This window comes from Nanorana parkeri, unplaced genomic scaffold (assembly GCF_000935625.1).
Source record: "Nanorana parkeri isolate BGI_ZX_2015 unplaced genomic scaffold, ASM93562v1 scaffold13, whole genome shotgun sequence".
Taxonomy (NCBI): Eukaryota; Metazoa; Chordata; class Amphibia; order Anura; family Dicroglossidae; genus Nanorana; species Nanorana parkeri.
Window position 1 is genome coordinate 1109765 of NW_017306281.1, and position 27960 is coordinate 1137724.

General features: G+C 41.2%; 1 protein-coding gene across 1 annotated transcript in view; it reads left to right on the plus strand.

Annotated features, from left to right (window-relative positions):
- Positions 1 to 27207, plus strand: part of MLXIP (MLX interacting protein) — a 76175-nt gene extending 48968 nt beyond the window's left edge. The window contains 15 exon segments of the mRNA XM_018556982.1: positions 2842 to 2927; positions 3529 to 3618; positions 4556 to 4597; positions 5322 to 5451; positions 8339 to 8428; positions 9021 to 9130; positions 9417 to 10017; positions 17909 to 18030; positions 18535 to 18715; positions 20918 to 21030; positions 21619 to 21744; positions 23220 to 23347; positions 23439 to 23562; positions 26362 to 26491; positions 26586 to 27207. Of these exon segments, the coding sequence (XP_018412484.1) occupies positions 2842 to 2927; positions 3529 to 3618; positions 4556 to 4597; positions 5322 to 5451; positions 8339 to 8428; positions 9021 to 9130; positions 9417 to 10017; positions 17909 to 18030; positions 18535 to 18715; positions 20918 to 21030; positions 21619 to 21744; positions 23220 to 23347; positions 23439 to 23562; positions 26362 to 26491; positions 26586 to 26707 (2195 nt within the window). The 3' untranslated portion in view covers positions 26708 to 27207.
- The last annotated feature ends 753 nt before the right edge of the window (positions 27208 to 27960 follow it).

Below are 27960 nucleotides of genomic sequence, written 5' to 3' on the forward strand. Positions count from 1 at the left end.
GATTGCAATTCTTTCTGAGGAATGCTTAGAACTAGGCGTGCATCAATGCCAGTTTTTCAGTATAGAGTGCGAGTACCGATTTTTATTTTTCCGTTACTCGCCGATACCTCCCTGAAGTGTAGGCGTCCCAAAACATAACTTCCAGAATGACCCACATGTTAATATTTACATGTTGACCTCAGCCAACTTTTATGGATACGCCTCTTCATCCAGACCTTTTATTATGCAGGGAGCGTTTAAACCTATGAATAAAACTATGCCCTACAATAGAAAACTCCATGCAGCCACTTTTCAGATGGTTGATGCCAATGCCACAGATGCAGAACAGAAAACTTTTCTAATTTTAAACATTTTTATGCTTTAGCAAACTCTTTACAAACTGGATTTATCCACACCTAGCAACTGCACAGGTTTTAATGTGGGTTCTACAAAATCCTATTGTATAATGTGCTCTGCTTTGGGGTGCCTTAAATTACTGATGGACAACTGAATCTTAAATAAGTGTTTTGGGTTTATTTACAAATAGGGATATATATACATTCTAATTGCAATTAAGGGAAATGGAGATGGGATTTGGAGGGGGGGAGCAGTAGGGATAGGAATTGAGGTTAGGATACTTCAGCTAGCAAAATCATTCTCTCTCTCTCTCTCTCTCTCTCTCTCTCTCTCTCTCTCTCTCTCTCTCTCTCCCAGAACACTCCTCTTCAGCAGGACTCAGCGAATCACACTCTGGATTCTAGAGTCCAGAAAGACTTGTCTTGTCGATGAGGTCACAAAGGTTACCATTGTTCATGCATGTGAGCTAGGTTTGTGCAGATGATCAAATACCAGCAGGGGGTCTGGCTCGTCCCAGGAGATAAGACAGTCCGGCAGATCTTCATCCATCAGTGTCCCAACCACAAGAACCCTTTGATGGTCCTAATCTGCGTATCACACAGCCACATGCTGATTCAGTTCAGGATATCAAGGAACACCTTTTATATCAAAGCTTTTCCACAGATATTAATTCCATCTGCTCCAACACCTATTGGACATCATTCCAGACAGGCAGCTTAAAACTCTAATTCTTCAAAACCTGGACCCTATTTCTGCTTCAAACAATGTTTACAAACCATTTCACATCTGCCTTCAAGCATACAGTTTGGTATCGCGCCCCATTGTATAAAGTGTTGGTGACGTTAGACCACCCTTTTTAAGGATGCACCACTTTCCTCTGTATGTACTAGTTTTGTGCAACATTGTCCTGCTCTTGTCTTGTATACAAAATGTTACAAATTCATTTTCATGCAATATGTCTTTTTAAAATTCCTAATGCTATGGAATTTCTGGATGTTTTACATGGCATTCCCCAATTAATATAATATGGGGGGGAAAGGTCAAGTCTACATTAGCTTCTATGCACAGGTACTGTTAGATGGGATCACAAAAAGCTAAACCCCTCAATATTCACCTCCGCTCCAGTGATGCGACATCCACAAGCTCCCTCGTCAGCAATAACTCTTCTCCCTGGCTTCAGTTCAGGGTCTTCAGCCATCTTGTATGGCCAGGATGATGCAACACCCATGGTATGCTGAACTAACTCAAGACGTGCCAAGAATGTACACTGAGCAGCACATGCACAGCTTTGTGTAGATTTTTAAAACATCTTGCGAGGAGGAAGGTAAGAAGCTTTCATTGCAGAAGGGGCATGGGGACATCCTGCTTGCAAGCAATTGAGAACTAAATATGCTTTAAGTATTTAAAAGTAGCACAGGGCAGTCCCTGTTAAGAAGAGGGGCAACATTTGGCTGCAATGAAGGTCATACCCTGGGAGTGATCAGATGACCCAATTATCTGATCCATCAAAGAACAGTAAGGTTCTGTGATAGAAGCTCATGTAAACTGTCACATTGGGGTCATATCTCTCATGTGCAGGCATACATTAAAAAAGTAAAAATATCCAGCTTGTACCATCTGTCTCCCCGTTGCCTTGTGATCATTACCCTACACACCACACAAAGAAAAAGGCAATTGCTCTTGTTCTGTAGCAAATGTCAGATGTATTTGCTTTCTTTGTAAATACATGCTTTTAAAACAGGAAAACGAAGTAGACGCAGTATTAGGATACATTTAGGGGCATTCATTTTACTTTTCGTCAACATGACGTGGATACAAGTTTGCTCATTTTGAATTGTTTTACAACACACAATTTTATTCACCTCTTAGTTTAGTATGATTTCATTTGTTTTATGTGTTCTAATGGCAGGTTTTATGAAACCTTAATTTAAATAAAATGGCCTGTTTGTGGTCTGCTTCTGTCTTCATACCAAAAAAGTAAATTTGGTACAAATTGTAAAAATTGACCATATGAAGGCTGTGCAAATATATTTAGAAAAGGTCTTAATTTTGTTAAAATAAATATATTAAATGAGATCAGAAATTTTTTTTTTTTATGATTTAGGCCCCGTTCACACAGAGCGATTTATCGCGCAGTAATTCCCGCGATATCGCGGCTATTTACCGCGCGATATCGCTCTCCAATGCTTGGCAATGGGGCAAAGGGTCCTGCTGTCGCGGGTCGTGCGTCGCTACAGCAGGACCCTTTTTGGAGCGGATTTTGCAGCGATTCTAGCTTGCTCAATGCAAACATTTGCGCGATATCGCGTGACAAATCGCGCAAAATGCAAATCGCGCAACAAACGCGCGATTTGCGAATCGCGCAGTGTGAATGGGGCCTTAAGCGTTCTTGGGGGAATGCTACCAGTTTAACATTTATAAACTCCTCATTTTGTACTTGTGATACAATTTTTTTAAGTCATTGTCTGATGATTAAGCTCTTTGATGTTATCTTTTGCTTTTCAGACATTGAGAAACGACAAAATCCAGTGTGCCATTTTGTGACTCCTTTGGACGGATCAATCGATTTTGATGAACATAGGAGACCAGAGGTATGAAGGATCAGGGTCCTGTGTGTTTCTACTAACTAACCAGCCTGACTGATTTAAAATTGATCGTAAACTCGGTCACCCAGTCCTAACGGTTAACAAGTTACCTGCTATTACAGATTATTGACCAGGAAAGCCTCTTCTCTCTGCTATTCAGTTCCTGGATTCACTTTACTAATTCCCAACTTTCTTGACTCTGGAACTAAGCCACATCCACTTGCTATCCCTCTGTCCTGTGAGAGCAGCTCATTAGGTAATTACTGCACTCTCATTATACAAGAGGATAGATAGGTCGCAGGGCTTACCTTCAGTGGCAAGGCTTAGCTAGAAGTCAGGAAGTTTGAAGGTTATACAGTCCTATCAAGATCAGAGTAATTGCAAGCTCATTGTTGTCTGCTTTTAGGCACAACTTTAATCTTTTACAAAAGGTTAAACATTTCTAACCACTTTGCTTTTAAATTAACAAATGTCATGATGAGAATATAGCCATGATGAATCCATACCTTGTATATGACACTTGCGATTTATCTTTGAATATTCTTTTAATGATTTGACCTAATTAGTGCTTGTATGTGGCTTTGTTTTTTCACTCTCTTCTCTCTAGGCCATTGCAACTGAAGGAAGGTACTGGAAACGGAGGATAGAGATTGTAGTTAGAGAATACCACAAGTGGAGAACATATTTTAAGAAAAGGGTAAGAATATTGACTCTGCTATGGGTTAGGGCTCTGTAGAACTCCTTATTTGAAGGGTTCTAGTGTTCGCTGCCTGACTTTTTTTGGAGTCGCGCTTGCTTGATGCATGTGTAATGCCAATACTTAAATACCAGGGCATAAGGTGTCTGAGTTCAGGGCAGTGCTTTAGTCGCAGTACGCATGTAAAGAATGGAAATTGTGTATATACTCGTACAGCTGATGCTTCAGCCATCCAATCGATTTGTTCAGGCTGCCTGCATGAAGCTTCCTGGCACACACCTGTGACTTCCGGGAAGAAAAATACACCGTCTGTACTCTGTACAGCCATTTCCGGCCATGTGCATGAGGCCTTAAAAGATGGTTTACGGTCTCTTGTCTATGGCTTCTAGTTTTAAGATGAAGGGCTGTCTTGTCTTATGGAACAATAAATGGTCACACAGTTAATCTCACAGGGGTTCTATGCTTTGGACAGCATCTGTCCCTTACGAAGCCAGGGACAGATGGTTAAACAGCATCACTGACAGTAGAGAATAATCTAACCAAATGCAGTGTAATGCTTTTTAGTAATGGCTTTATATCCCACTGCTGCAAATATTAAAGTACATGCAAGACCTAAACTTGTATAGTTTTAGATGAAGTAAGGAAAGGTTAATACCCCTTATCAGGTTATCTTTTTCGGTACCTTTTTCTCGAATGTCTACCCTGATTGTTCAGATTATTTGGCTGGCCTTGATTTCAAAGACCATTGAACTATGTCATGAAATAACATACTGTAAATCTGTTTAGTCTTTATCTTTACTGCCCAAACTGAGAAGAAATTGTGGCTTGTGTTGTACATAATCACTCTGATTTTATGCCACGGACTTTTGCAGGCTGAGGAAAATGGACAGCCATCTGTTATGAGGAGTGATAACACCTGTGATTTTTCTTTTTCCAGTTACAGAAGCACAGAGATGAGGATCTCTCAAGTTTGGTTAAAGTGAGTAAAAGCTCTGTATTGCTGCTTGAGAACAAACTGGTTGGGCCAGAATGTGAGACATATGTAGTGATTATGTGCTAGAACAGAGCCAGGAATTTATTGCAACATTACCTGCCTTAACAGTCGTCTTTTCCTGGACTCTCACCAAGCAGTCTCATTAGATTGATGCCTATTATATGATTTACTTTAGGAGGAACTTTACCCACCAATTTAATGTCTCTCAAAACCATTACTTTTAAGGCATGCCAACTATCAAGTTTGGAGTGCTGTTTCAGGTGCCTTCAGATTAATTTTGATATCGGGTTTAGATGCTGCGTAGTTCCTTCACAGCTACTTCTGAGCTCCTTGTGACTTTTATTTGACCTCCTCCCACCTGCATTGACCACCTAAGCTGCTTCCACAATCCTATTGGCTTGTACAGGGGGGGGGCAGTTGTGACGTGACCAAAAGCTCTTGTGCATATTTTCCTATAGCGGCCAATGAGGTGTTTGTTCATACCTATACTAGAACAGCTTGAAACTCATTACAGTGAGCATATTTACTATGTGATGTTGGCTGTGGGGGGTTTTTCCTAGCTGATTTTTTATTACTAAAAGTCCCTATTGCACATGTTAAGTGCTACAGCATTAAGTGATATTATTTCGGTTTAGAATACTATTTGAGTTTTTTTATATTCTAAGGAGATAATATTTTATTCTAACATCACGTTTCTAAATGTGTGCAGGATGATGATCTTGATGCTGCAGTGCCAATGGAGGAGGAGCCTCTCCTGGACATGGAGATGCTTATGGCGGAGTTCAGCGACACTTTATTTTCTACTATTTATTCGCATCAGCACAACCCGAAAGAGATTGGTAAGTGCTATGCATACGTTTTATTGAACAGACATTAGGGATGACTTGAATACAGTTTCCTGCAAAGTCTCAAACATTGTGGCTTTTGTGTTTTTGGGTATAATTTTACAAGATGAACATTGTCTGATGCAAGATATACTCCTGGTTACCAAGACTTGAGGATTAGGTAAAGTGTTCTCTCTGGGCTTTACAGTGTAGCTGGTGTCTTATCAGTTATGAAGCCACTGCATTGCAAATCTAGAGATTAAAGTACATCTGGTCTGTTGATTATTCAACATTTTGCCAATCCAAATGGCTTCTTCAGTATCTATGGGAAAGAAATTTCTTGCACGTTAAATTATGGATAGCCAAACACTACTATACAGAGACATGTCAAATAACAAGTTAGGGTGTGATTAATTGAGAGTAATAGGGGCTGCCATTGCTGACTACTTTTATCAGGCTGACTGTTCTCATCCGGTTGTTTTAATACTTTTGGAGTCGCTGGCCTGGAGTACGTATGCAGATCAGGAATGTTCTAGAGATCAAGAAACCTTCTTTTTTTTTTTCCTACTTGTTCCAAGACATTGACTAAAGCTGTTGAAACAAAACAGTCAGTATAACCTGCTTATTCACATTTTCAGAAGTCAGTAATGACGACTTCCATGTTTTTCTTTCATGGCACATTTTCCTTTTTTTTGTAAAATATTTTTATTGAAGTTTTATGTACAAAAATCAGAGACAAATCAACAAACCTATACATGGGATCACATGCCTGATGTACAAAAGTATGATATACCTTACTGCAGGGCTCAAAATTTCAAGTCCTGAGCTACTAGCCAGGCCTTAAGAGTTACTAGCCACCAGTTCCCCCACCTAACCCTTACCCTGCCCCAGCCTTAACTCCGCCCCTAAACACACCCTCTTAAATAATCTTATGATAATTCATATCTTATGTTAGTTGCCGCTTGTAAATGGCAGATTAGGGATTCCTGCTGCAGGAAAACGCAAGTTCCTGACACAGGAATCTCTAATCACACCTGAAATATATGGTAGGTGTGAATGGGGCCTAATATACACATACACTAAAGGTGTCCATACACCTGCTGATTATCATACGATAATCGCGGGTGATCCCACGATCGTACGATAATCGGCAGGTGTATGGGCAGCGTGCGACCGATCCTACTGTAAGGTCGTACGACTTTCGTCTTCCAAGCACGCTGGAAAACCTGCCGAACTGTCAGAGCTCCGGCCGAAGGAAGCCAGAGCTGACAGGAGCTGCTCTGCGGTCTGCATCCAACACAGATGCAGACCGTGGAGCTTCTCCCGCAAGTCAGGTACGCGGTCTGCGACCGTGTGCCTGACATGTCAGCTGGCTGCGGGCCACATGGTACCGGCTCGCGGGCCAGAGTTAGGCCGCATGCCGGTACTTGGAGACCCAAATTTCCACTCTCCCTCCCCTTATTTTTACTCGCCAAATGCGAGCAGGCGAGTGGAAATTTTGAGCCCTGCCTTACTGTATACAGTAGTAATAAGATTTCCAGTTTCTTCCAAGCCTTATAAAATAAATTTTGACGAAACATAGAATAAATCAGATTTACAATGATATGAGTAAATGTGTGTTATTCCCAGGAAGAGTAACTACAAACAGATTAAGAAACGGCGTAAAATATCTCAAAATTAGTAGCTTATAAGAAGCTAAATATAAATGTTCCAACAAACATAAACAGACATACTAACCAAGAAAGAACCAACCCAATAAAATCCAGCTTGTCGCATCCTCGCTAGTCCATAAGTATTAAATAGTATAAAACAAATCATAGACAATATATAGATGGATGTTAGAGTTAGCTCAGCAGATGCTGCAGAATCAGGGTAGGTGGATCTAGTCCAGGAGTCGATAGCCACACATCCCATAATTTTTGAAATTTTGAGGGGCAATCCCTAGGTTGATGCACTAGTTTTTCCTTGGAGTAGTAGGTTGGCCTGGGTATGCCATCCCATGACAGTGGGTGGGTTAGGAGACCATTTTAATACTATCAACTTCCTTGCAATAAAGAGAAGTCACAGAACTGGGGAGATTTGTTTCCATAGTATTAGTATAAGTGCCCTTGTCAATACAGTTCAATAAACAAACTACGGGTCTATGGACAAATTAGTATGGTATACAGCATTGATAGTGGACACAACATCCCTCTAACTCTATCCCTTCTAAATTTAGAACATCTCCATAACATGTGCATCAAGTGCACATTTCCTTTTAACAGGCATCTGGCTAAGGCAGGTGTCACCTGGCGTTGTAAAGCTGCTGAGTGACATTGTAAATTGCATTTAGGTGGTGTCCCAACTGTTTTAAGAGAAATGGTCCTCTGACTATTTTTAGAAAACATTTGTGTCAATTTGACATTCAAAACATTCCTTCAAAACCTTTGAGGGCTCTGGTTCTTCTCAGCCCGAAAATGTATATTTTACAGTCATTGGTGTGCCTTGGTTTTTATTTATGGGTAGACTGTCTTGACTTAAAGGAGTTTTCCGTCCCATGTTGACTGGACAACATAGGATTTATAGATTGAAATGCCAAGCATTTCACTTCTGTGAGATGAAATAAATAAGCTACCTAAATGAGTAGTGGAATGTTTTCAAGAATCCATATATGATGCGTATCCCGGACTTAGTGTACGATCCATCTGTCCTGATGAAAGGTTAAGCTGCCCCCTCTCCTACTTCACATGATTAAATGTGGGGTGCAACTTCATTTCTGCACTATTGCTTATAAACTGACTGGCTGTTTGCAATGACCACTGTTTTTTTCTTTTTTTTTTTCACCGTAACCTCTGTCTAGTATGGAAGAGGAGCTATGTAAAAACAAGACTAATTAATTGGTACTTTCTTTCCTTAACCACAGCACATTTGGGGAATGCAGATATGATTCAACCAGAGCTGTTTCCACTTCAACCCAACTTAGATTTGATGGACACTTTTGAGTCTTTTCAAGGTAAGCAAATCTATGGGTTGTGATTTGTTCATCTGTGGATGATTGGGGGGAGTCTCAGCATACTTAATGGCCATGTGACATTTTAAGGTGGCAGAAGCAGTATATCAATTACTTTTTTTTTTTTGTGAAGGCATATGAAGGTGAGACACAAGCTGTTTGTAAACATACTTATAGGGGCCAATTCATAACAAATAGTGATTTATCTCTAATCCAGGTGTTTTCTGTTGCACTAGACGGGGAAATCTCCTAAACAGTGTATTGGACTCTAAAGCTTTTTACCCTGAAGGAATTAACATTTTTACTGAGCTTCACAGTTGAACAGGGGCTTCTGCTTAACTTGGGTTAAGTAAGGTGTGTTTTTTTTGCAAAACTATTTCTGGATATTTCGTAATGTTTCTTCATGCTACATATAGCAGAGTAAAATATTAGTATGCTGTATATCAGAGCTCTAGTTTGGCTGCCATGTTGTGTTATGGAAGCTTCTAACCTGTATTCTATTGGAGAACAAAAGCTCTTCTAAATAAAAGCACTTGATGCAATAAATGTAATATTTAAAAATCTTAACTTCCTATGATGTTTTCTTTGATTTCAGATCTTTTCTCTGGCAACCGTCTACCATCTTCTTTGTTTACTTCTGCCTCTTCTGTACCGGCCGTCCCACTGCCTGACCCCGCTTTGCATTCCTGTAACCAGACATTGGCGGTAAGGATAAGCAAGTTAAGGCAGTTCACAAAGATGTGGTCATATTGTGTGTGCTTGTGATATAAACAGAAAGGTGTGTGTGTGTGTATATATGTATATGTGTATATATATATATATGTATATATATATATATATAAAAACCCCAAAACGGTTTAGGAATCTTGTCATGTGTTAAAGAAGTAAGCCTAAATGTGATTGCAGAAAGGCATCTGATTTTAAATACAGTTAATATGCATATTGTGTCTCCAGACTGCAGTGGCCTTATGATTTTGCTGTTTTTTTCCAGCCTCCTGTCTCGCCATCGTCTAGCAGCCTTGCGCCTGTGAATCTTGATGAGGAATTGATCCCATCCCCAGGTCCTCCCTCCATTCATCCGCGAGTCCCAGAAGTGAGGCGGGAACGGGCATCCAGTTTGGGCAGCATTTCTACTGTTCATGGACCAGTCAAGTTTAACTCAGAGACAGCTATAAATAACCAGCATGGTTTTGTCCCAGTTTGCCACCCTCCAGTTACGATCTACCAGACACCGCCTGGTCCACAAACGTTGCCCCTGAAACCTCGCCTGGCACCCCAACCCTCTTTTGTTAGCACGGACGCTGATAAGTTTCACATGTGTAACGCCTCAGTTATTACGCACACGGCCTCTGCCACACTTCCCCATAATCCTTCTGCAACTACCTTCAGTCAGAGCCAGAACCTTATTCTTACAACGCAGCAACACGTGCCTTGCAACATTTCAGTGCAAACTGCTGGGGTCATGCAACAGACTGCCCCCCAGTCCCATGGATACTTTACTTTGTCAAGCTCTGGAGCTAAGAAGAAAAAGCATCCTCCAAAAATTGTGCCTGCTCCTCAGCAAGAGACTGTATCTTTGCTGTTTACTCCTGGTAAGTGTTGAGCTACCAAGATTGCAGCCCAGGGTTTCCTGTCAATCTTTGACATGTAAAGTGTCATTTTCTGATTATTTTTATTACTTAAATGAAATGTGAAAAATGTAAGGTTTGTATGTTGTACTGTATGCTCTATGAAAACCCATGCTGAGAAGAACCCATGCCCACTGCTCGGCCTTTCCACTGAATGTGCACTATATTTGGCACTGATCTGTATTTGAAGGTGTTATCCTTGTGTTTTTGGTATTCTAAGCTGCAGTGTCATGACCACAGCACGGTAAAAAGAAATAAATAAACCTGCATTCCACTGGCTCTGGCACTCGAAAGCCAGCGGGGTGCAATAATAATGAGCGTTGAGGAAAACAAATCAGGGAAGAGACCTTTCAAAGTCACATAACCCTCTCCCATCCAATCACAGAGCTCGGCTACACTGCGACCCAATTTTTGTTAATTGAATGGGTTTTGGTGTTTGCAGGGAAACCGCATATAACAGAGAGTGGATAGTGTTATAAATGAGCCACTAAGTGATTGTAGTATATCAAGGAAAGAAGGACATTGGCCTCCTAAGAATAAGTTAATTTACTCCCTTTCATATTACGTGCAATAGGATACACAGACCAAACCCTGGTAGAGGAACCTGTAATGCAGATTTGTAAAACCAGAGGTATGGTCCTCTCTGGAGTGATTGTTTAACAGTTTAGACTTCAAGATGCTAACCGCTTGAATACCAGGTGTTTAGACCCCCTTCCTGTCCAGGCCATTTTTCAGTATTCAGGGCTGCAGTACTTTGCCATTTATTCCATCATGCAGCGCTGTACTGAAATGAATTTTATACCATTTTGTGGGGACACATGGAGCTTTCTTTTGGTGGTATTTATTCGCCACTGGGGGTTTTATTTTTTACTATAATTAGGAAAAATTACTGAAATTTTTTTAAAAAAAGTTTTTTTTTTACATTGTTAGGAAACATTTATTACCCAGTTTTTTGGTAAAATATAAAAGTGGGGGTCACGTCAGGTAAATAGGCACCAAACATGTCAAGCTTTAAAATTGCGAGCACCCGCGAAATCGCAGACAACTACCATACCCAAAATTGGCCATAGGTGACACTTTAAAATCTTTTACCGCTCATCAGTTTAGTGTTATCAGTGATTAATGGCCCTAGAACTATTGCTCTCACTCACATGTTCGTGGCGATATGTAACATGTGTGGCGTGATGGGTGCAATTGTCTTTTTTGCATGTATGCGCCCCGACGCATGTTTGCATGCGTGTATGTATGGGTGGGGACTTTCAAAAATGTTTTTGTTTTTTTAATTCTTTTTTTAATTCTTTTTTTTAATTCTTTTTTTATGTTTAAATTTAAATTTTAGGAATTTAAAATGTTTCTTCATTTTTTTTTTTCCCCCCCACTAAACTTTATTGCTATCACATACGAGGGCTAATAAAACCCCCCTATGTGATAGCAAAATATGTGACAGGTCCTCTTTGAGACATCAGGGGTCTCCAAGACCCCTAATGTCACCTAGGACCCCCAAAAGAAGCTGATGAAGAACAGATCTGCTCCATCAGCTTCTTTCAATGCAGAAAATTTTTATTTAACACCAGTAATTTAAAATATTAGTCTGTGTGTATAATAGAATTAAGTGTAGAAAAAAAAGAATTGATATGCTATAGATATGTATTTAGGGTAATAGATCTGTATTTAGATATAGTAATTGTATGTCTATAAACAATTACTATATCATATATTGTACGGTGTGTGGATAACCCTGAGCTATCCTGCAGTGCCTATTAGGATTGTTAAAGTCAATCTCCAGGAAAAATTATTTACACAATTCACTGGGGGTGGAGGGGGTGTAGATGTAACATCATATATCCTCCTGCATTTACAGAATGCCTTGTACTCTGTGAAAAAATACAAGGAATTGTTGTGAGTGGGGAAGTAGTGAGGGGGCAGGGATGCGACGGGAGCACTTCTCATGGTGCATCCCTCACTCCCTGCAGTGCCCAGAAGACCGGTGTTATGTGTAGGAGATGCCGTGCTGCAAGGTAAGATTTTTATACTTTGCTGTTGCCCTCCACACATATCACACAGCTTTTTTAGTGATAATTTACACACCCAATGCGCTGTGTGAATTCTCATTTTTCCCAGAGTGTTGGCTTTAAAATGTATTTCCACTTTTGCAGTCAAATTTGAGAAAACCCCTCCTATATATAGTAAAAAAAAATAATGTAAAATATTAAATTTTTTAGTTTTGTTGCAGCAGGCAAAATGGCTGAATCCACGTTCACAGTGATCTATTCATATAGAAAGACAGAGTACAGGAATATGTAGAATGTGTTTCTCTCATTAACATGTAATGCAGAAGACAGGGTTGTAATATGTTAACCCTTTGTTAGGGCAGGCAGTGTTCATATCTACTTTACAAATTAGTCAAGTGCACCTATGTACAAAAATTATGTATTGTCGGGATCCGTCCCACCTGTGGCCTGGCTCTGCGCTCTCAGCATATATTGGGTAATAACCATTAATAAGCATTAGTATATGTCTTCCTGTGACCCTGAAGAGAACAATGGCTAAAAAAAGGTTAGGCCATAGTTCTCTTGAATTTTTTTTTTTTTTTTATCCGATCGAAAAAGATTATCGGCCAGCTAATCGTTAGTTGCAGCCCTACAGGCAGCTATGCCTCTTGCAGGGAGCCTCATTGTCATGGAAGAGAAGTCGGGTGGCAAGTATTGAGAAACTGCAAGACAGGAGATAGAGCACATGGAAAGAAAAATATAACCGATTATTTGACTAAATATTGTTTACAATTGGCAAGCATCATGAGCATGGCACAACGCACTCGGCGCCATCTGCTCTGTAGAATACAAGAGATGCATTGTGCTCTTGTGACCGCTAAAACAATTGAAAAAATATATTGCTTTTTTTTTTTTTTAATTACCACATTTAAGGGACATTGCTTCCATATTATGTGTCCTAACAAAATGCACAGACCAGCCATAACAATATGACCACTGATAAGTGAAGTGAATAACATTGATTATCTCAATAGCACCTTGAAGTGGGTGGGATATATTGCGCAGTTCTATATATCCTGCTTCATTGAGGAGCATAGGGCCGAAGTGAATGACTTCCACTGTTGCCAGTTCCCAGCCTTTGATTTAACCTGCAGCCAGGTCAGGTTCACTTCAACAGCCTTGATATCATCATATAGGCTTCGCCACCAGAAGCTTCTGGGTCTTCCTCTCCTGCTTTGTCCATGGGGTTACCAATATATCTGTCTATAGATTTCATTTGTGCCTTTTTCATAAGCTATGTGCAATCTATTTCCATTTATTCAACCAGTCTTTGGTGACACCACCAGAGAAGCACTGTATTAGGAATCCAATTTTGTGGCCACCAGACATGAATGATGCATCGCAGGCAATGGTTTACAAAAACCTGGAGTTTTTGTGTGGTTTCAACTGAGACTCTCCATGTCTCGCTCCCAAAAAGCAGCACAGATTTCACATTTGAATTGAAGATTCAAATCTTCGTACAAAGACTAATCTGGTTCGAAGTCCATTTATTATGGAGGCCTGCAAAAGCGCCTCGGATTTTCTAATCCATGTGGAGATGTCAGTCTTTGTTCCACCGTCCGGCCTAATCTGGCTCCTGTTGTATTGGAAGGTGTCAACATTTTCAACTTCTTGGTCATGTACAGTGAAGCTGCAGAGGTTTGCTGTATTTACCTCTATCGCCCTGGTCTTGGGCATATTATGGGCAGCAAGTCAACATTTTGTCCTGGAAGTTGATGTGTTGGAAGCAGAAAAAATTGGCAAGTGTAAGGATTTTAACAACTTTGACACGGGCCAAATTGTGTTCGCTAGATGACTCTTGTGAGATGCTCCCGGTCTGCTGTGGTCAGGACCTACCAAAAAGGGGCTGAGGAAGGAAAACCGGTTGAACCGGCAACAGGGTCATGGGTGGCCAAAGCTCGGTGATGCATGTGGGGAGTGAAGGCTGGTCTGTGTAGTCAGAACCAATAGAAGAGCTGCTGTAGCTCAAATTTGCTTACCCGGGGAAGAGATTGCACCAGTATGCCCTATGGGAAGAAGGCAAGCTGGGGGAGGCAGTGTGATGCTTTGGGCAATGTTCTGCTGGGAAACCTTTTGGTCCTGCCATTTCATGTGGATGTTTGACACATACCACCTACTTAAACATTGTTGCTGATTTAAGTACACCCCTTCATGGAAACGGTATTCCCTGATGGCAGTGGCCTCTTTCAGCAGGACATTGCACACTGCAAAAATGGTTTATGAATGTTTTGATGAACACAACAATGCGTTTGAGGTGTTGACTTGGCCTTTAAATTCTATAGATCTCAATCCAATTGAGCATCTAGGGGATGTGCTGGAAAAGCATGCATGGAGACCCCCACCTCACAACTTACAGGACTTGAAGGATCTTCTACTGACTGCTTTGTGCCAGATACCACAGCATGACATCAGAAGTCTAGTGAAGTCCATTCCTCCACTGATCAGGGCGGTTTTGGTGGCAAAAGGGATAGACCTTCTCAATATTAGGCTGGTGGTCATAATGTTAGGTTGATCGGTGGATAGAGAGATGAGATGAAGGTTTACTTATTTTAATCAATGGACCTGTATCTCTGCTGCTGTCATTTTTAAACTTTACAGTTTAGAAAAGTAAGTGATTTCTGTTCATAATGGTAATAACCCTAAGGCCTTGTTCACATCTAGACGTTTCGGCGCACCCTGGAAACGATTGGCAAGGAAAATTTCATTCATTTTAATGCTCCCTGTTTAGACCGGAGTGACGCACAGAAATGTTCATGAGTTACTTTGGGGCATTTACAGTGTTTTTAGTTGCACGTTTTAGAGTGTTGTGAATGCGCATTTTTATGCGCGTTTACATTGTGGAAAGACCTCGCCTTCCAAGTGACATATGGGTGTTTTGGAAACATTTGTCTTCATGCCCACGTAGCTTATCATAAATGGCCCAGAACTGGCCAATTTGCTGTCTGCTTGCAATGACAAGATGAATCCAGAACCCTTACCATCGCATTCTCCTGTTGTCTGGGATCATCATGGTCAAGACAGCTTGCAGACTGTACCAGTGAAAGTAATAATGTTCCATCACCAAGACAATGCAGCAGGGAACAGAGCAGCAAACACTTTTTATCTGCAGGAAACCGGAACTTATGTAATAGGAAACAGGAACAAGAACGTATTTAATGGATTTGACTGCTTTTCATTGGTCACCACGCCAGAAAAAAAACGGGCATCAACACGCTACAATTTACAGCAAAACGCGCATAAAACGTGTAGAAAACGTCAACACCCAGATGTGAACAAGGCCTAACAGGTGTAGTTAGTTTTATGGTATTCTAACAAGAAAAATTGTTGTCCATAGCACCCACTCGGCTTCTAGCTGTTAGCTCTACAGTTCAAATTTGAAAAAGAAACTAATGCCAATTGGATACAATTGGCAACAATGTTTTAATCACTCAAGACCCACTTTTAAAGAATTGAAATGTGATGTGATATTATTAAGCACACAGGGACACCTAGTGGTAGTCTAAACATAGACATTCATGTAACATATACAGAATTGAAGTTGAACTGCAAGCAAGCTGCTAAATACAGTCAAACTCTTACATGGGGACTGTTTAAGCTGCCAAAGGAGTTGTAATTTAGACAGTTGTGAGATCCAACAACCCATGCCACGCAGCACAGCCATATCCTTGACATTTGCTTTAGCAGTAGCACAGCTTGATCAAGAACACACTTCAACCAGCCTGGATAGTGGAGGAGCAACAGAAGATTGATTGAGGTCATGTCTGTGTTTTCACTACTCTCCTCTTCTGTCCTGGCAGCACATGTACTGCAGAAGAGCATTATTAGCAGAACAGTAGAATTCCAACTGGTAGGGAGGGCCAGCACAGAGAACAATCTAGCCCTGCTGGGTTACACAGTGCTGTCAGTCTAACATTGACTGGGTTCTTGCAAGAGAAAAATCTCAATAAAATGGGGATGCTCCTTTATTATCCAGCAGGCAGAGGACAGGGAGGTTAGTTAAACTGTTGCATATCTGTGAGAATAGTTTTCATTCTGTAATCTTCACCAGAAAAAAACTAATGCGTTTATGCAATGAATAGAAGAGGAATTTTGTTACATTGCCCTAGTACTGTTCTGGTGCATATTTCTCAACCCCCACAAATGTTAGCTGTTGGGTCACAGGGAACTGAAGGTCTGAATAAGGGCTTCATTGACACTGTTCATACTGAACCACTAATGCAGAAAAAATAATTTTGGGGGTTTAGGCACAAACATCACATGTCAAGGGGAACAAAAAACCCTTTGACTCTTAGGTGTATACAATATGTCCTCCGCATGCCAGTTAAACCAGAATGCTCTTGCCAGCCAGTGGAGACCTAACCGGAATAATGTAAACCATGAATCCTTATTAGGACTGCCATGAAGAAGAAAACCCTAACTTGGTCTTCGATGATTTCTGGTTCTGTTTCTACCTTCACCTTTGTAGAAGTTTTGTTTTATGTTTGCATATTTGGTGTTCCTCCCAGGGGTAATCTGACGGGTGCATCACTAGGCTGTCTTTGGTGACAGCCTTCCAAAAAAATCCCCAAAAAGCACGCTCCCTCTTCCTCTCACTTTGCCTATATTTAAGCCCAGGACTGGGATGGAGCGCGGGAAAGGATATACATATCTCCTTGAGATAATGAACCTGGAAATGCTCAGCTCTAAGCCCCTTTTCATGTTCAGAACTATCATATCCAAGCAGCAGTGCCAGGTAAGCAGCAGATCAGGCACCCGGAAGGCAAAAGTGGCATCGCGTGTGTCTGTGTATACCTGGCTTAAATAACAAATATAATGTAAATGTGTTATAAATATATATATATATATATATTCCATGCAAAGCGTGTCCTGTAAAAGTCAGACTGTGACTGACAGAACTCTGTCTGTACTTATGTTGCTACTCATTGTAGCATTTTGCAGCATCTTGTTCAGACCGGACCACAGGCATAATGTACCTTGCATTGCAGCCAGAGGGCGTGGCTACGGTGCTATTCACTTCAATGGATCGCCACTCCCCCCTCCTGCCCCACAACATGAGCCGGCCGCAATGCGAGACAGTGCGTTCTGGCCAGAATTGGGCTGGAACACACTGCATCTGGTGTGAACGAGGCCTTTGCAGTTCGGTCAGCTTTCTTGAAGCCTTTTAAGTGACCCCTTCAGCTACAGTTTGGGGGTTCTGGATGCAGGTCTTAGCCGGAGAGCAGATGAGAACACGTTAAGATCCGCTGTCCTGGGCTACTAGTAAGTGCAGAAAGTTCAACAAGATGGAAACATTAATAGCACACATAGTATATTGTATAGTGATTTTTATTAATTACAAGTGTTCTGATTTAACTCCACAATACGGGGACAGGATAAAGTTATGTTTTTGTACTACTGTACCCACATTTTCTGAGATTGTTGTGCCTTTACATGCCATTCTTTAGAAAAAAGAACAAAGAAAAACCTCACCAAGATTTTTACTTGAGGCATATGGAAAACCTGATATATCACAGCAGCTTACCATGCATTGCCAATATTTGCATTTGTTTTGTGTTATTGGAATGTCAGTTATGTTGCTTTACCGTTACTTAGAAAAAATATCCAATTACTGAAAGCGTCTTTAAATTTTAACCTACCCCGTCAAACTGGACTTTTTATTCTTTCATTATGTCTGCTATTCAGCTTTTTTTTCCAATTTTTGATTTCCTTTAGAAAGATATTGGATTTATTTTACATTCTGTGTGCATATGTTTATGTATTTTGCTGCACCCTACATCTGACCTGCACTCATTTCTCTATTTCAGCGTCATTTTCAGGTCAGACTCAAGCTGTGATCGTATCTCCTGCCTCCCTGAAGTCAGACACCATGCTGGCGCCAAGAATTACTCAGCCCAGCATGGTGATTGCACCAGCCGGCCTTGCAGGGGTAAACTTACTTGTTAGTATTATGCCAGAATCTTTTCAGTCTGTAAAACCCTTGCTTGTTGGAAAAGTTTTTCGGTCAATAATAATTTTCAAGAAATTTAAATAACAATAAATCCTTTAGTGTGCAGGGCAGTTACAGTATTGAAGATATCCCCTGTCGTTTAGAGTGCACAAAATAAGAATGAGCGTCTCAATATCTCAAAATTGTTAGAGAAACTATTAAGAAATGGGTTCTCTTTGCGTTCCCATTTACATTTGCGTTCCCGTGTAGATTTTAAAAAAAAAAGTTTAATGAAATCTTCCCCAGACTGTCCTGTTTATGGTTACACTTATTGCAGCATTGTGACTGCACATTTGTTGATGGAAGCGAGAGGTTTTTTGACTTGTGGTTGGCTGCATGCACATATTTGGCCAAGCGTAAACCTCACTATGATGGTGTGAGTTCTATCATATGACCGGTATGGATTTAAAAGTCATCACAGCATGTTCTTTGTTTCTCTTGCAGTCTTCTAGAGTACCAGAGTTTCATGGCAGTATTCTTGTTGGACAAGCTCCGCAATCTCAGGGCACCCAGAAGTCTCAGTCCGCTGTGTCTCGACTCTTTTCCAGTCCAACGCAAGACATCCTGGTGAAGAGAGAGATGACGTCCTCCCAGAACTGCAGCACCATATCCTCTCCCTCATCCTGTGAGCTCAAAGAGAATACACCATGCCATGATCTATTTCATTGCAGTATTGTTTATTCCCATGCATATGGTTTGTGCAATGTTTTTACAGAGTATTTGACCTGGAATTGGTGGACCTACATTAGGCTTGTGTTTGTATTATATTATATTAATTAGGGATGCACCGATACCGAGTATTTGGGCGAGTACTTGTTGTCGCCCAAATGCTCTGATGCCTAGCCCGATGCTTCCTGTATCAGGAAACCGAGCAGCACGTCATTACACGCTGCCTGGCATCCTGATTGGCCTGGAAGCCGGCTCCATGTTCCCTTGTCACTTGTGACGAGAGAGCATGGAGCCGACTTCCCAGCCAATCAGGAAGGCAGGCAGCGTGTAGTGATGCGCTGCCCGGCTTCCTGATTGGTCGGGAAGCTGGCCAATCAGGAAGCTGGGCGCCGTGTAATGACGCAGCACCCGGCTTCCTGCTTGGCTGGGAAGCCGGCTTCATGCTCCCTCGTCCTCTCATGATGAGGGAGCATGGAGCTGGCTTCCCGGCCAATCAGGAAGCAGGGCACAGTGTCATTACATGGCGCCCAGCTTCCATGGTTTGCCAGCAAACCGGCTCCATGCTTTCTCGTCACATAGTGACGAGAAGCATGGGATGGCTTCCTTGTTAATCGGGAAGCCGGGTGGCGAGTCTTTACAAGCTTCCCGACTAATAAGGAATCCAGGTCTTCCGGTACTCGGTATTTGGTACCGAAAAATAAATATCCGTACTCGGTACCAAAATACCGGTATTGGTGCTTCCCCAGTATTAATGGTAGCTATATTTTAGATCTGTGCATCTGACAGGAACAGAATTGTTTGGAAAGCAATGCAATCTCTTTTCTGTTTAGATGGGAAAACATTTGGTACACTTGTACTGTACCATCAAGACTCATTATTGGCTTGTATTATTGGCTTTTCCTAAAGTCTACACACAGCTTGAAGTAAAATGTCCATCTCCAGCACTGTCTTTAGATTTGATGTAGTGAGGATTTAAAGCCAAACTCTAGCTATAGCTTATTATTTCAGTTCGGATTTTGTGGGACAGTGATGGAGCCTCCTTTGGGTTTTTATGGCCATCTCTGTTCTTCTTGGAGAAATTTCAGCTCACTTTCTGTCAGGAAGTAAATAGAAGTTTCTTCAATAAGCACATAGAGCAACATTTTTTGGTAGTTGAGAAGGGTTATAACTGCTGACAATTGTGCCTTCCTGTACAAGAAACCTCCATTTCTTGTACAGTAGTGAGACCAGGAAGTGAGGTAAAATCTCCCCCCAATGGGATCACAAACTGAAGTTAACCTGAAAACTGGACCCCAATCTATCCAAAACTAACAAATTTGTCTGAACTTAGAATTTAGTGATTGTTGAGATACTTGCCAGTGGTACTGCTTGACTGGAAGCATGTCAAAACTCAGGTTTTTTTGTTTTGTTTTGTTTTTTACAACACCAGGCCTGATCTGGTGATTTTATATCAGGTCCACTTAGTCTGAGAAATATAGTGGCATGGCCTCCATCGATGTCTACAGAATAGAAACCAATATGATTCGACAATAGTTTTTAAAAAAAAATACAGATGTGTGTGTGTGTGTGTGTGTATATATATATATATATATTGTAAATACTTTTTACTGAACTTTTTTTTAAAATAACATTTTTAGTAGAAAATACAACTCCATAACTAAACAAGACAATCAAAAGACTAAGCTCAGCACATATTTCCTACTATGCTTGCATAAGAGAGGGTTTTGTAAGATTAGAATGGCCATATGTATACTACTTGTACGGCAACTCCTTCAAATGTTGAAAACAAGGAGCACTTTGTATGCTTTGTAACACACTTTGATGTATTACTCCTTGTAGCCAGCAATTTATTTTTCTTTTAGTTTTCCTGGCAGAGATTCCATTGTGCAGAGGCACGTGGTATTGATTTTTTTTTTTGTTCATGTGTATATCTTATAAAATAGCTGATATTTGTTAACTTTTTACTGTCCTAAATATTGAAAAACTGGCCACCATCGCAGAGGAAGAGCTGGTGTTCAACAGTTACCCCTCCCATTATAAAATATGGACAATAATGTGCACAAGCCATTACTTGTTTTAGGACTCGTAAAACACAATCTGACTTTTTTAGAGCAATATCTCAGGATGTCTAAATTTTGTGTATCTTTTGCTTTTCAAGGTCGGGATTGTCACAGTTCAAGGCGGGGGTCACCATGCGCATCTGAACACAGCCTCAGCCCCCCACGAAGCTCAGGAAAATCCTCATCTGACCCTCAGTGCTCCACATATAAGGTACAGTCCGATAGTTTGAGATCGTTGGCTCCATAGTTCTCGTCCTCCCTATCGGGATTAAATATCAATTCTTCAAATAGACCTCAGAATTTTTACCTCTGATTTATGGACATGTGTGGTTTTTTTTGGGTTTTTTTTCACCACTAACGTTTAAAATCTTATGCTGCTGGATTTTTTATTCACTTGCACTTTACAAGTAGTATTTAAATGGAAAAAAACAAAACAAGTGAGGTGCCATGATCAAATGCTAAGGAGCCCTTTACAAGTTTTTATATCTCTGCATATTGTCAGCTTGATCCAAGTAGACGCTAATACCGTATCTTCATAAATTGAACCTGTCACTTCAATAAAGTGCGATTTTTGTGTTGTCCGGAAGTCCAAAAACTGGTTGCTGTGAGTAACACAAGACACTCTTATTTCCTCCCAGTTTTATAACTTGTTCCCCAAGCTACAGAATCCATTGACACACATTTGCATGCCAAAAGCTGGACTATAGGATCATCTAGACAATATGAAATGTGGATAATCTTGTACGGGAAGTCCCTTTTTTTTTAAATTTTATTTTGCCAAATTATTTTTATCTTGCAGAACGAAAGATTGAAGCATATTTCTGCAGAACAGAAGAGGAGATTTAATATAAAGATTGCCTTCAACACGCTGCACAGTTTTGTTTCCTCTAGTTCCAAGCCGGTACTTGATCAGCCACATTAAAAAGTATTGTGTCTCATTGCAGAATGAATGTAATATTTGTTACAGTGAAGCAAGTGCTATTCTTTTGTGTGTGCTTCTGGTATTTTAGCTAGCTCTGATTTTCAGTTCATCTCCCAAACATAATAATAATTTGTATCTCAATTGTCACTGAATGTGAACCTTTTTATTGCTATCAAGATGTCTGGATTATTGCAGCTGCATTGTACAGAATAATTATTAGTGGCCATTTGCCGCTTCTGCATGGGTAGAATACTATCAATGGTGGTGTGTTGGATTCCAGTGCATGGTCAGGGGTTCAGAATTTTTTTTAAGGACTAAAGCAGGGGCCTGATCTACTTGTCCTGATACAATGCATGTCCTATGCATGTGTTTATTCGCATGCAGATGGTGGGGGCAGCAGGGTTGGTTTTAATTTTTTTTTTTAATTATCTTTTTTTATTTTTTTACTTTATCGCTTTTAAATTTTTTCCATTTTTATGTATTTCCATTTTTAATTGCTGTTTTTTTTGTGGGGATAGGGGTTTTTTTTAACTTTATTACTATCACACAGGAGCTAAGAAGCCTCTGTGTGATAGCTTTTGGAGATGACAGGTTCTCTTTATTGACTGTCACCTCCAACACAGGAGGTCTAGCACAGCACTGTGCTCGTTTTCCTGTGACAGGAAGGCTGCAAGCATTCCTGTCTCATTGCTCACACGGAGCAGAGACTGGACGTTCTCTGCTCTGCTCCGTGCTCTCTAACCTAATTTGAAGTGGTCCCGGGTCCCCCACAGGAGTAAGGGAGCCAGCGGGCAGCGAGAGAGGCAGCTGGGACCGGTATTTAGAGGACACGGCCACCAGAGAGAGAGAGGGGGGAGGGAGAATCAGGCTGGTTACAAGAGATTTTGGCCGGCTGTACAGCTACTGAAAAAGACCTGTACAAAACGGCTCTCACTATATTTAGTCCTGCTGCCTGCCCAAAGCAGGGCTAAATGTAGAAAAAAAAACTACTTGCCAGGCGCCCGGAACTGCCTGTCCCAGGCGTCGGGCAATTGGAATTCCACACCCCTGATGGTATAGTAGAATAGTTTGCTATGTGGGCAGCACAGTGGCGTAGTGGTTAGAACTTCTGCCTTGCAGCACAAGGGTCCCTGGTTTAAATTCCAGTGAGAACACTATCTGCATGATGTTTTCATGTTCTCTGTGTTTTGCATGGGTTTCCTCTGGGTACTCCAGTTTCCTCCCACACTCCAAAGACATGCTGCTGGGTTAATTGGCTCCTGTCTAAATTGTCCCTGTATGTGTGCATGTGCTATAGGGACAGGGACTGGTGTGAATGTGCAATGTAAATATTTGGCACTATATAAATACCTGTGATTAATAATAAATAAATGTGGACCATCTGAGTGCTGCTGGTAATGGTGCTACTGCAGTTTTTTTTTTGTCATTGTGTGCAAGAGCTTCTTAATCGTGCAATTAATTAGTGCCTCCTTACCCAGATCAGCCATGCAATCACACTACAGAAGACAGTGGAGTATATTGCCAAACTGCAGCAAGAGAGGGCCAGTGTGTTGGAAGAGACCAGACGACTCAGGGAAGAAGTGGAAGAGTTAAACATTGCAATCAAGTATGGCTTGCCGTTGTCTCCTGCTCTCTTTGTGGGTTGATGTATTTTACGTTGTCAATGCAATGTTATAATTGAGTAAATTGTTTTCCAGTTCCTGTCAGCAGCAGCTTCCAGCCACCGGCGTACCCGTAACTCCACAAAGAACAAACCATATGAGGGATCTGTTTGACAAGTATGTGCAGAGAAGAACGATTCAAAATTGGAAGTTCTGGATTGTATCCCTTTTTGTTGTATTGTGCTTGAATCCTTTAGCTATATCTACCCATAGGAGATGCCTCTAGAATGCCTCATTTTCGGTTTCCTTTAGCAGTTCCTGAACCAGCCATTTACCTGCAGCAACTTTCAGCGCCCCCTCCCCAGCCCAATGCCAGGCTGTTTGAGAGATGGCATCTATTCTTAGAGTTTTTCCCTGTGATTAAGTCCAATGGAATACAGAAGGGGGCCATTTCTCTTCCAGTTGTGGGTTTTCCATTTGGAGCTTGGGCTTTTCAGCATTGCTGTTGAGATTAGCCTGCTAAACATGTGATAAAAACCTAGAGCGCTGCTTGCCATCTGGAGGAAAATATGAAATATACATATGTAATATTCACTTTTTGTCTCACTAAAAACTATTCTAATTAATTTGTAGTCTTCAACATAAGACACAATACAAAACACTGTACATGTCTGTAAGGAGATCGGTCAGATATCTGCAAAGTCCCAGGTCTAGTCACTTGCTACAGCCATTATGATGGGCTCTCACATGATGTGCTAGATTTGTCATGTGTTATATTATGAAAAGGAGAGACAGAGTAATGAGACCTCTTGTTTAGGTGGACATACCCCATTAGATCTGCTCATTCTACCGCACCTTGGTTTGGCCTCATCTAGATTAGATTTAGCAATACACCCCCGGTGCCCAAGCTGCAGTGAAGGAAAAATATTCATTAGAATGGCTTGTATTTATAGTTTTGGTTTATTTCTTTCACTCCTTTTTTTTTTTTTACTCTGCTGTTCATCTCTTTTTGTATTTTTTGGGGTTTTTCTTATGCGTTTTTTTTATCATTTATATCGCAGACAAATATCAGATGTGGCACAGGTAATTTTTAAGGGGGTTGCAGGAAGCCCAAATGTTAAAGGGTAATTACAGTTCCTCACCAAATGTGAGAATTCCCACATATCTGTGCCCTCTGCCCTCCCGCAACTTGTGTACCACCCATAGCAAGAAGCGCTTTTCATCGGTCAGGTGACCATGCTGAACAATGAGTGCTCGCCATTTGTCAGTGCAATTCAAGATGCTCACTGCAGGGCTAAAACTTTGTGTATGGCATACAGTTGGTACACAAAGTTTAAGACCAGAGGTGGAGGGGAGAGGGCACAGATTTGTGGGGGTAATTTCAGGATCTTACATTTGGCGAGGAACTGGGACGGCCTTTTAAATGATTTGTAATGGGGCTGTGATAGTTGTAAACTCTTTTTTTGGTTTATGACCGTCTCCTGTAGCATGTCTGCAGTCTCTGATCATGTCTGCCGCCTGACAGCCTTTTGGTAGCTTAAGGCCTTGTTCACACCAAGCGCCTTCCAAGAGCAGTTACAGACCGGATCAAAACTGCGTCCAATGTATTCCAATGGTATTTTGGGCTCTAGCTCACACCGCGGCATTCAGTTCCAGAGCATGTAAAAAAACTGCAGCAAGCCCTTTTTTACCTGCTCTGGAACGCATGCAAACGCCTTGGAACGCACTAAAAGCCCATTATTAATTGGATATTATTTGCAGCTATTTAGTCATTTGGGGCTGCACTTGAGGCCCCTATATCAAGTAGGTTGGCCACTACTGCAATACACTCTGTGACCGTGTTAGAAAGGTGTGGACATCCAGCATTCAAGCCGGAACATTGAGATCAGTTGGATTGCAATTGTGATCATGTCATGCTTTGACTGATAGAAATATGATTAAAAATCCAGTTATCAAGTCTTTGCATAATGAGATTTTCTGCTCATTAAGGCTGGGTTCACACCTAGGCGTATCGAAAATGCGCGTTTCCAAGGGCTACCTGGCTGTATCCCAATGGATGCGCGCGGCAAATACGCCCCAAAGAAGCTCCTGTACTTCTTTGGGCGGAGGGCGTTTTGTAGCCCGTTCATACGGCCTGTAATACGGCCAGGTGTGAACCATACCCATAGGAAATAATGGGATTTCGGTGTTTGAGCGTTTTGCAGAGCGTAGGAACGCGCTACAAAACGCCCAGGTGTGAACCGGGCCTTAATGTCTCATCTTTTACTTCTTTTTAATGCAACTCTGTCGCTAGTGTCTTATAGTATGCACGCTGTGGTTCCTCCCACTGACCCCTACATTGCTGCTGTATTTGGTAGTGACTTGGGTTTGGTGGAAGGGACCACAGCGACCAGGAAGGGACATGTAATCCAAATCACCAGGAAGGGTCCAATTGCAGCAGTGCCCTAATTGTGATAGAACACCATCCAACTGACTGGTAAGTATATACAACTTGTTTTTCTACAGGGAGCAGCTGCTAGAAATGTAAATACTAGGGACAGGGTCGCTTTAAGCATAATTGACAACCATTGTCCAGTTTAACAATGATAACAGGAAGAATTGTTTGACACACAATAAAAATATTGACAAAGAAAAAAATCTTAAGGGAGCTAAAATACTCACCCAAACCACGATCTTGGCTGGCTCCTAGCTCGGTCCCTGCAACCTGTGATGGAATGTCCCTGGGCATCCTGATGTCCTATACACTGTGTAGGACGAGATGACTCACTGGAGCGGAGGGGGGGATAGAGTCTGCAGGTACCGGTCTAACAGCCAGCTGGGATTGTGGGTTGAGTAAGTATAACTTTTTATCTTTGCTCGCTAGGCAGAAACGAGCACTTAACCCTTACAGTGGGACTACCGCCGTACTGCAAGTGTTAAGATTTTTGGCCCGAAAGTCGTCTTTGATGTAAGCGCTACAATGCCAGTATAGTTGGTGGGTGTTTTATCTATATTTTTCCTTAACCCTTTGTGCACTCAGTTCATCATCATTATAAAACCCTTGTTTGACTCTTTCAATGACGTGGTATCTACAAGTAGCATAGAAGAATTGTACAGCACTACTCTAGAATGGCTGGAACAGCATTGCTCCCTCCCTGCATTGAGGCCCAGTAAGTACATTTCCCAGTAATTTTCCCATGAATTTCTCATTTTAACTTGCAAGTTTATTGACCTAAAATCTAATGATGATGTTTCTTCCTCTAGTGGTGCTAAGTACACTGCGTCATCTGAGCACAACAACGTCTATCTTGACTGACCCATCAAGCCTGCCTGAGCAAGCCAAACAGGCTGTAAGAAGGGACAGTAAGTGTGCTGGTGGAACATAAGCCTAAACTTCCTCTTAAATGGAGAGAAGAGCTTGTGCTGTTACCTTTCATTGCTCTCTGTGAGCTGCATTTCAACACTCCACTCGTGCATCTGTGCTGCTGCAATTGGTAACTGGCCATCCAATGAATCCTTGGCTATCAGGGACAACCTTTATCTCAGCGGATCTGCAAGGTGTCACTTCTGTGAAAAGCAGGAAGAGCTGAAGAATTCCTGCTCTTGGAGCGTCAGAAAAGACAATAAAGATGATTCCAGTGATAAAAAAAAAAAAGTTAAAGGGAATGCATTTCTGTGATGTCATCCTTCATTTTTTTTGTTCTCAATAAATCCCTACGGCCCTTATTTTAAGTGCTTTAAACCTTTCATTGTAGAGGGCCTCATGACTGCCTTCTAACAGTGATTTCAGGCATTTGCTGTGGCTCTAAAAGCTGGAAACTGGTCAGTATATTAGTTGAGCCATTCCTCAATCATTTAACTGTCGCATTATTTGACTCAGGTTTCTGCTGTTGGTGAAAATGCTGCATTGAGGTCTCATGCCAGGGGATTACTTGTTCTTGCACAGTCAGCAGTATAAGCTCTCGGTTGCTGTAAGTCACTTGTAGCTCAGTATGTGCAGAATTCCCTTATAATTCTGCCTTTGCTTATCTGACACCAATCTCTAATAATGTAGACACATTTTTATATTTCAAGGAATAAAATGCACATGTACCATGTTCTCTGTGCATAGAAATATTAAGCAAACTAATTTGCAGATTTGAATATAGTACTTCTACATTTCTCTGGGGGAAAAAAACAGCTGCTTTGACTTATGAAAGATGTCTAGAAAATAAAAACAGGGTATAGTACGTGTGTAACATTGATGGATGCCCCCCTCCAAGCAATGCCTTTGACAGTTTTAATGCATCTTGTTGGGGATTTCAAGAAGGCTTATTCTTAGTAGATGTAGTTGCGGGGTCTAGTAAAACTACCTCCTGTGCTGTGCTTTAAGGGGTAGTATGGAGTTTTAAGTTAGTGACACTATACTCCGGGAGTTAAATCATAAAAATACATTCAAGTCCCCTATTAACAAAAATGTATCTTATGTGTGTATCACTCAGCTGTAGATTCTCAAATCATCTCTGAATTGGTGCCGACACTGTCCTTCCTTCTGGAGGGTTGTGTCTTTTGTTCTCCATGGACCCACCCTGTGTATTATAAAGAAGTCACCGCTCCAAGCTCACTCCCATTATGGACTACAATCTCACATTTAGTTTAC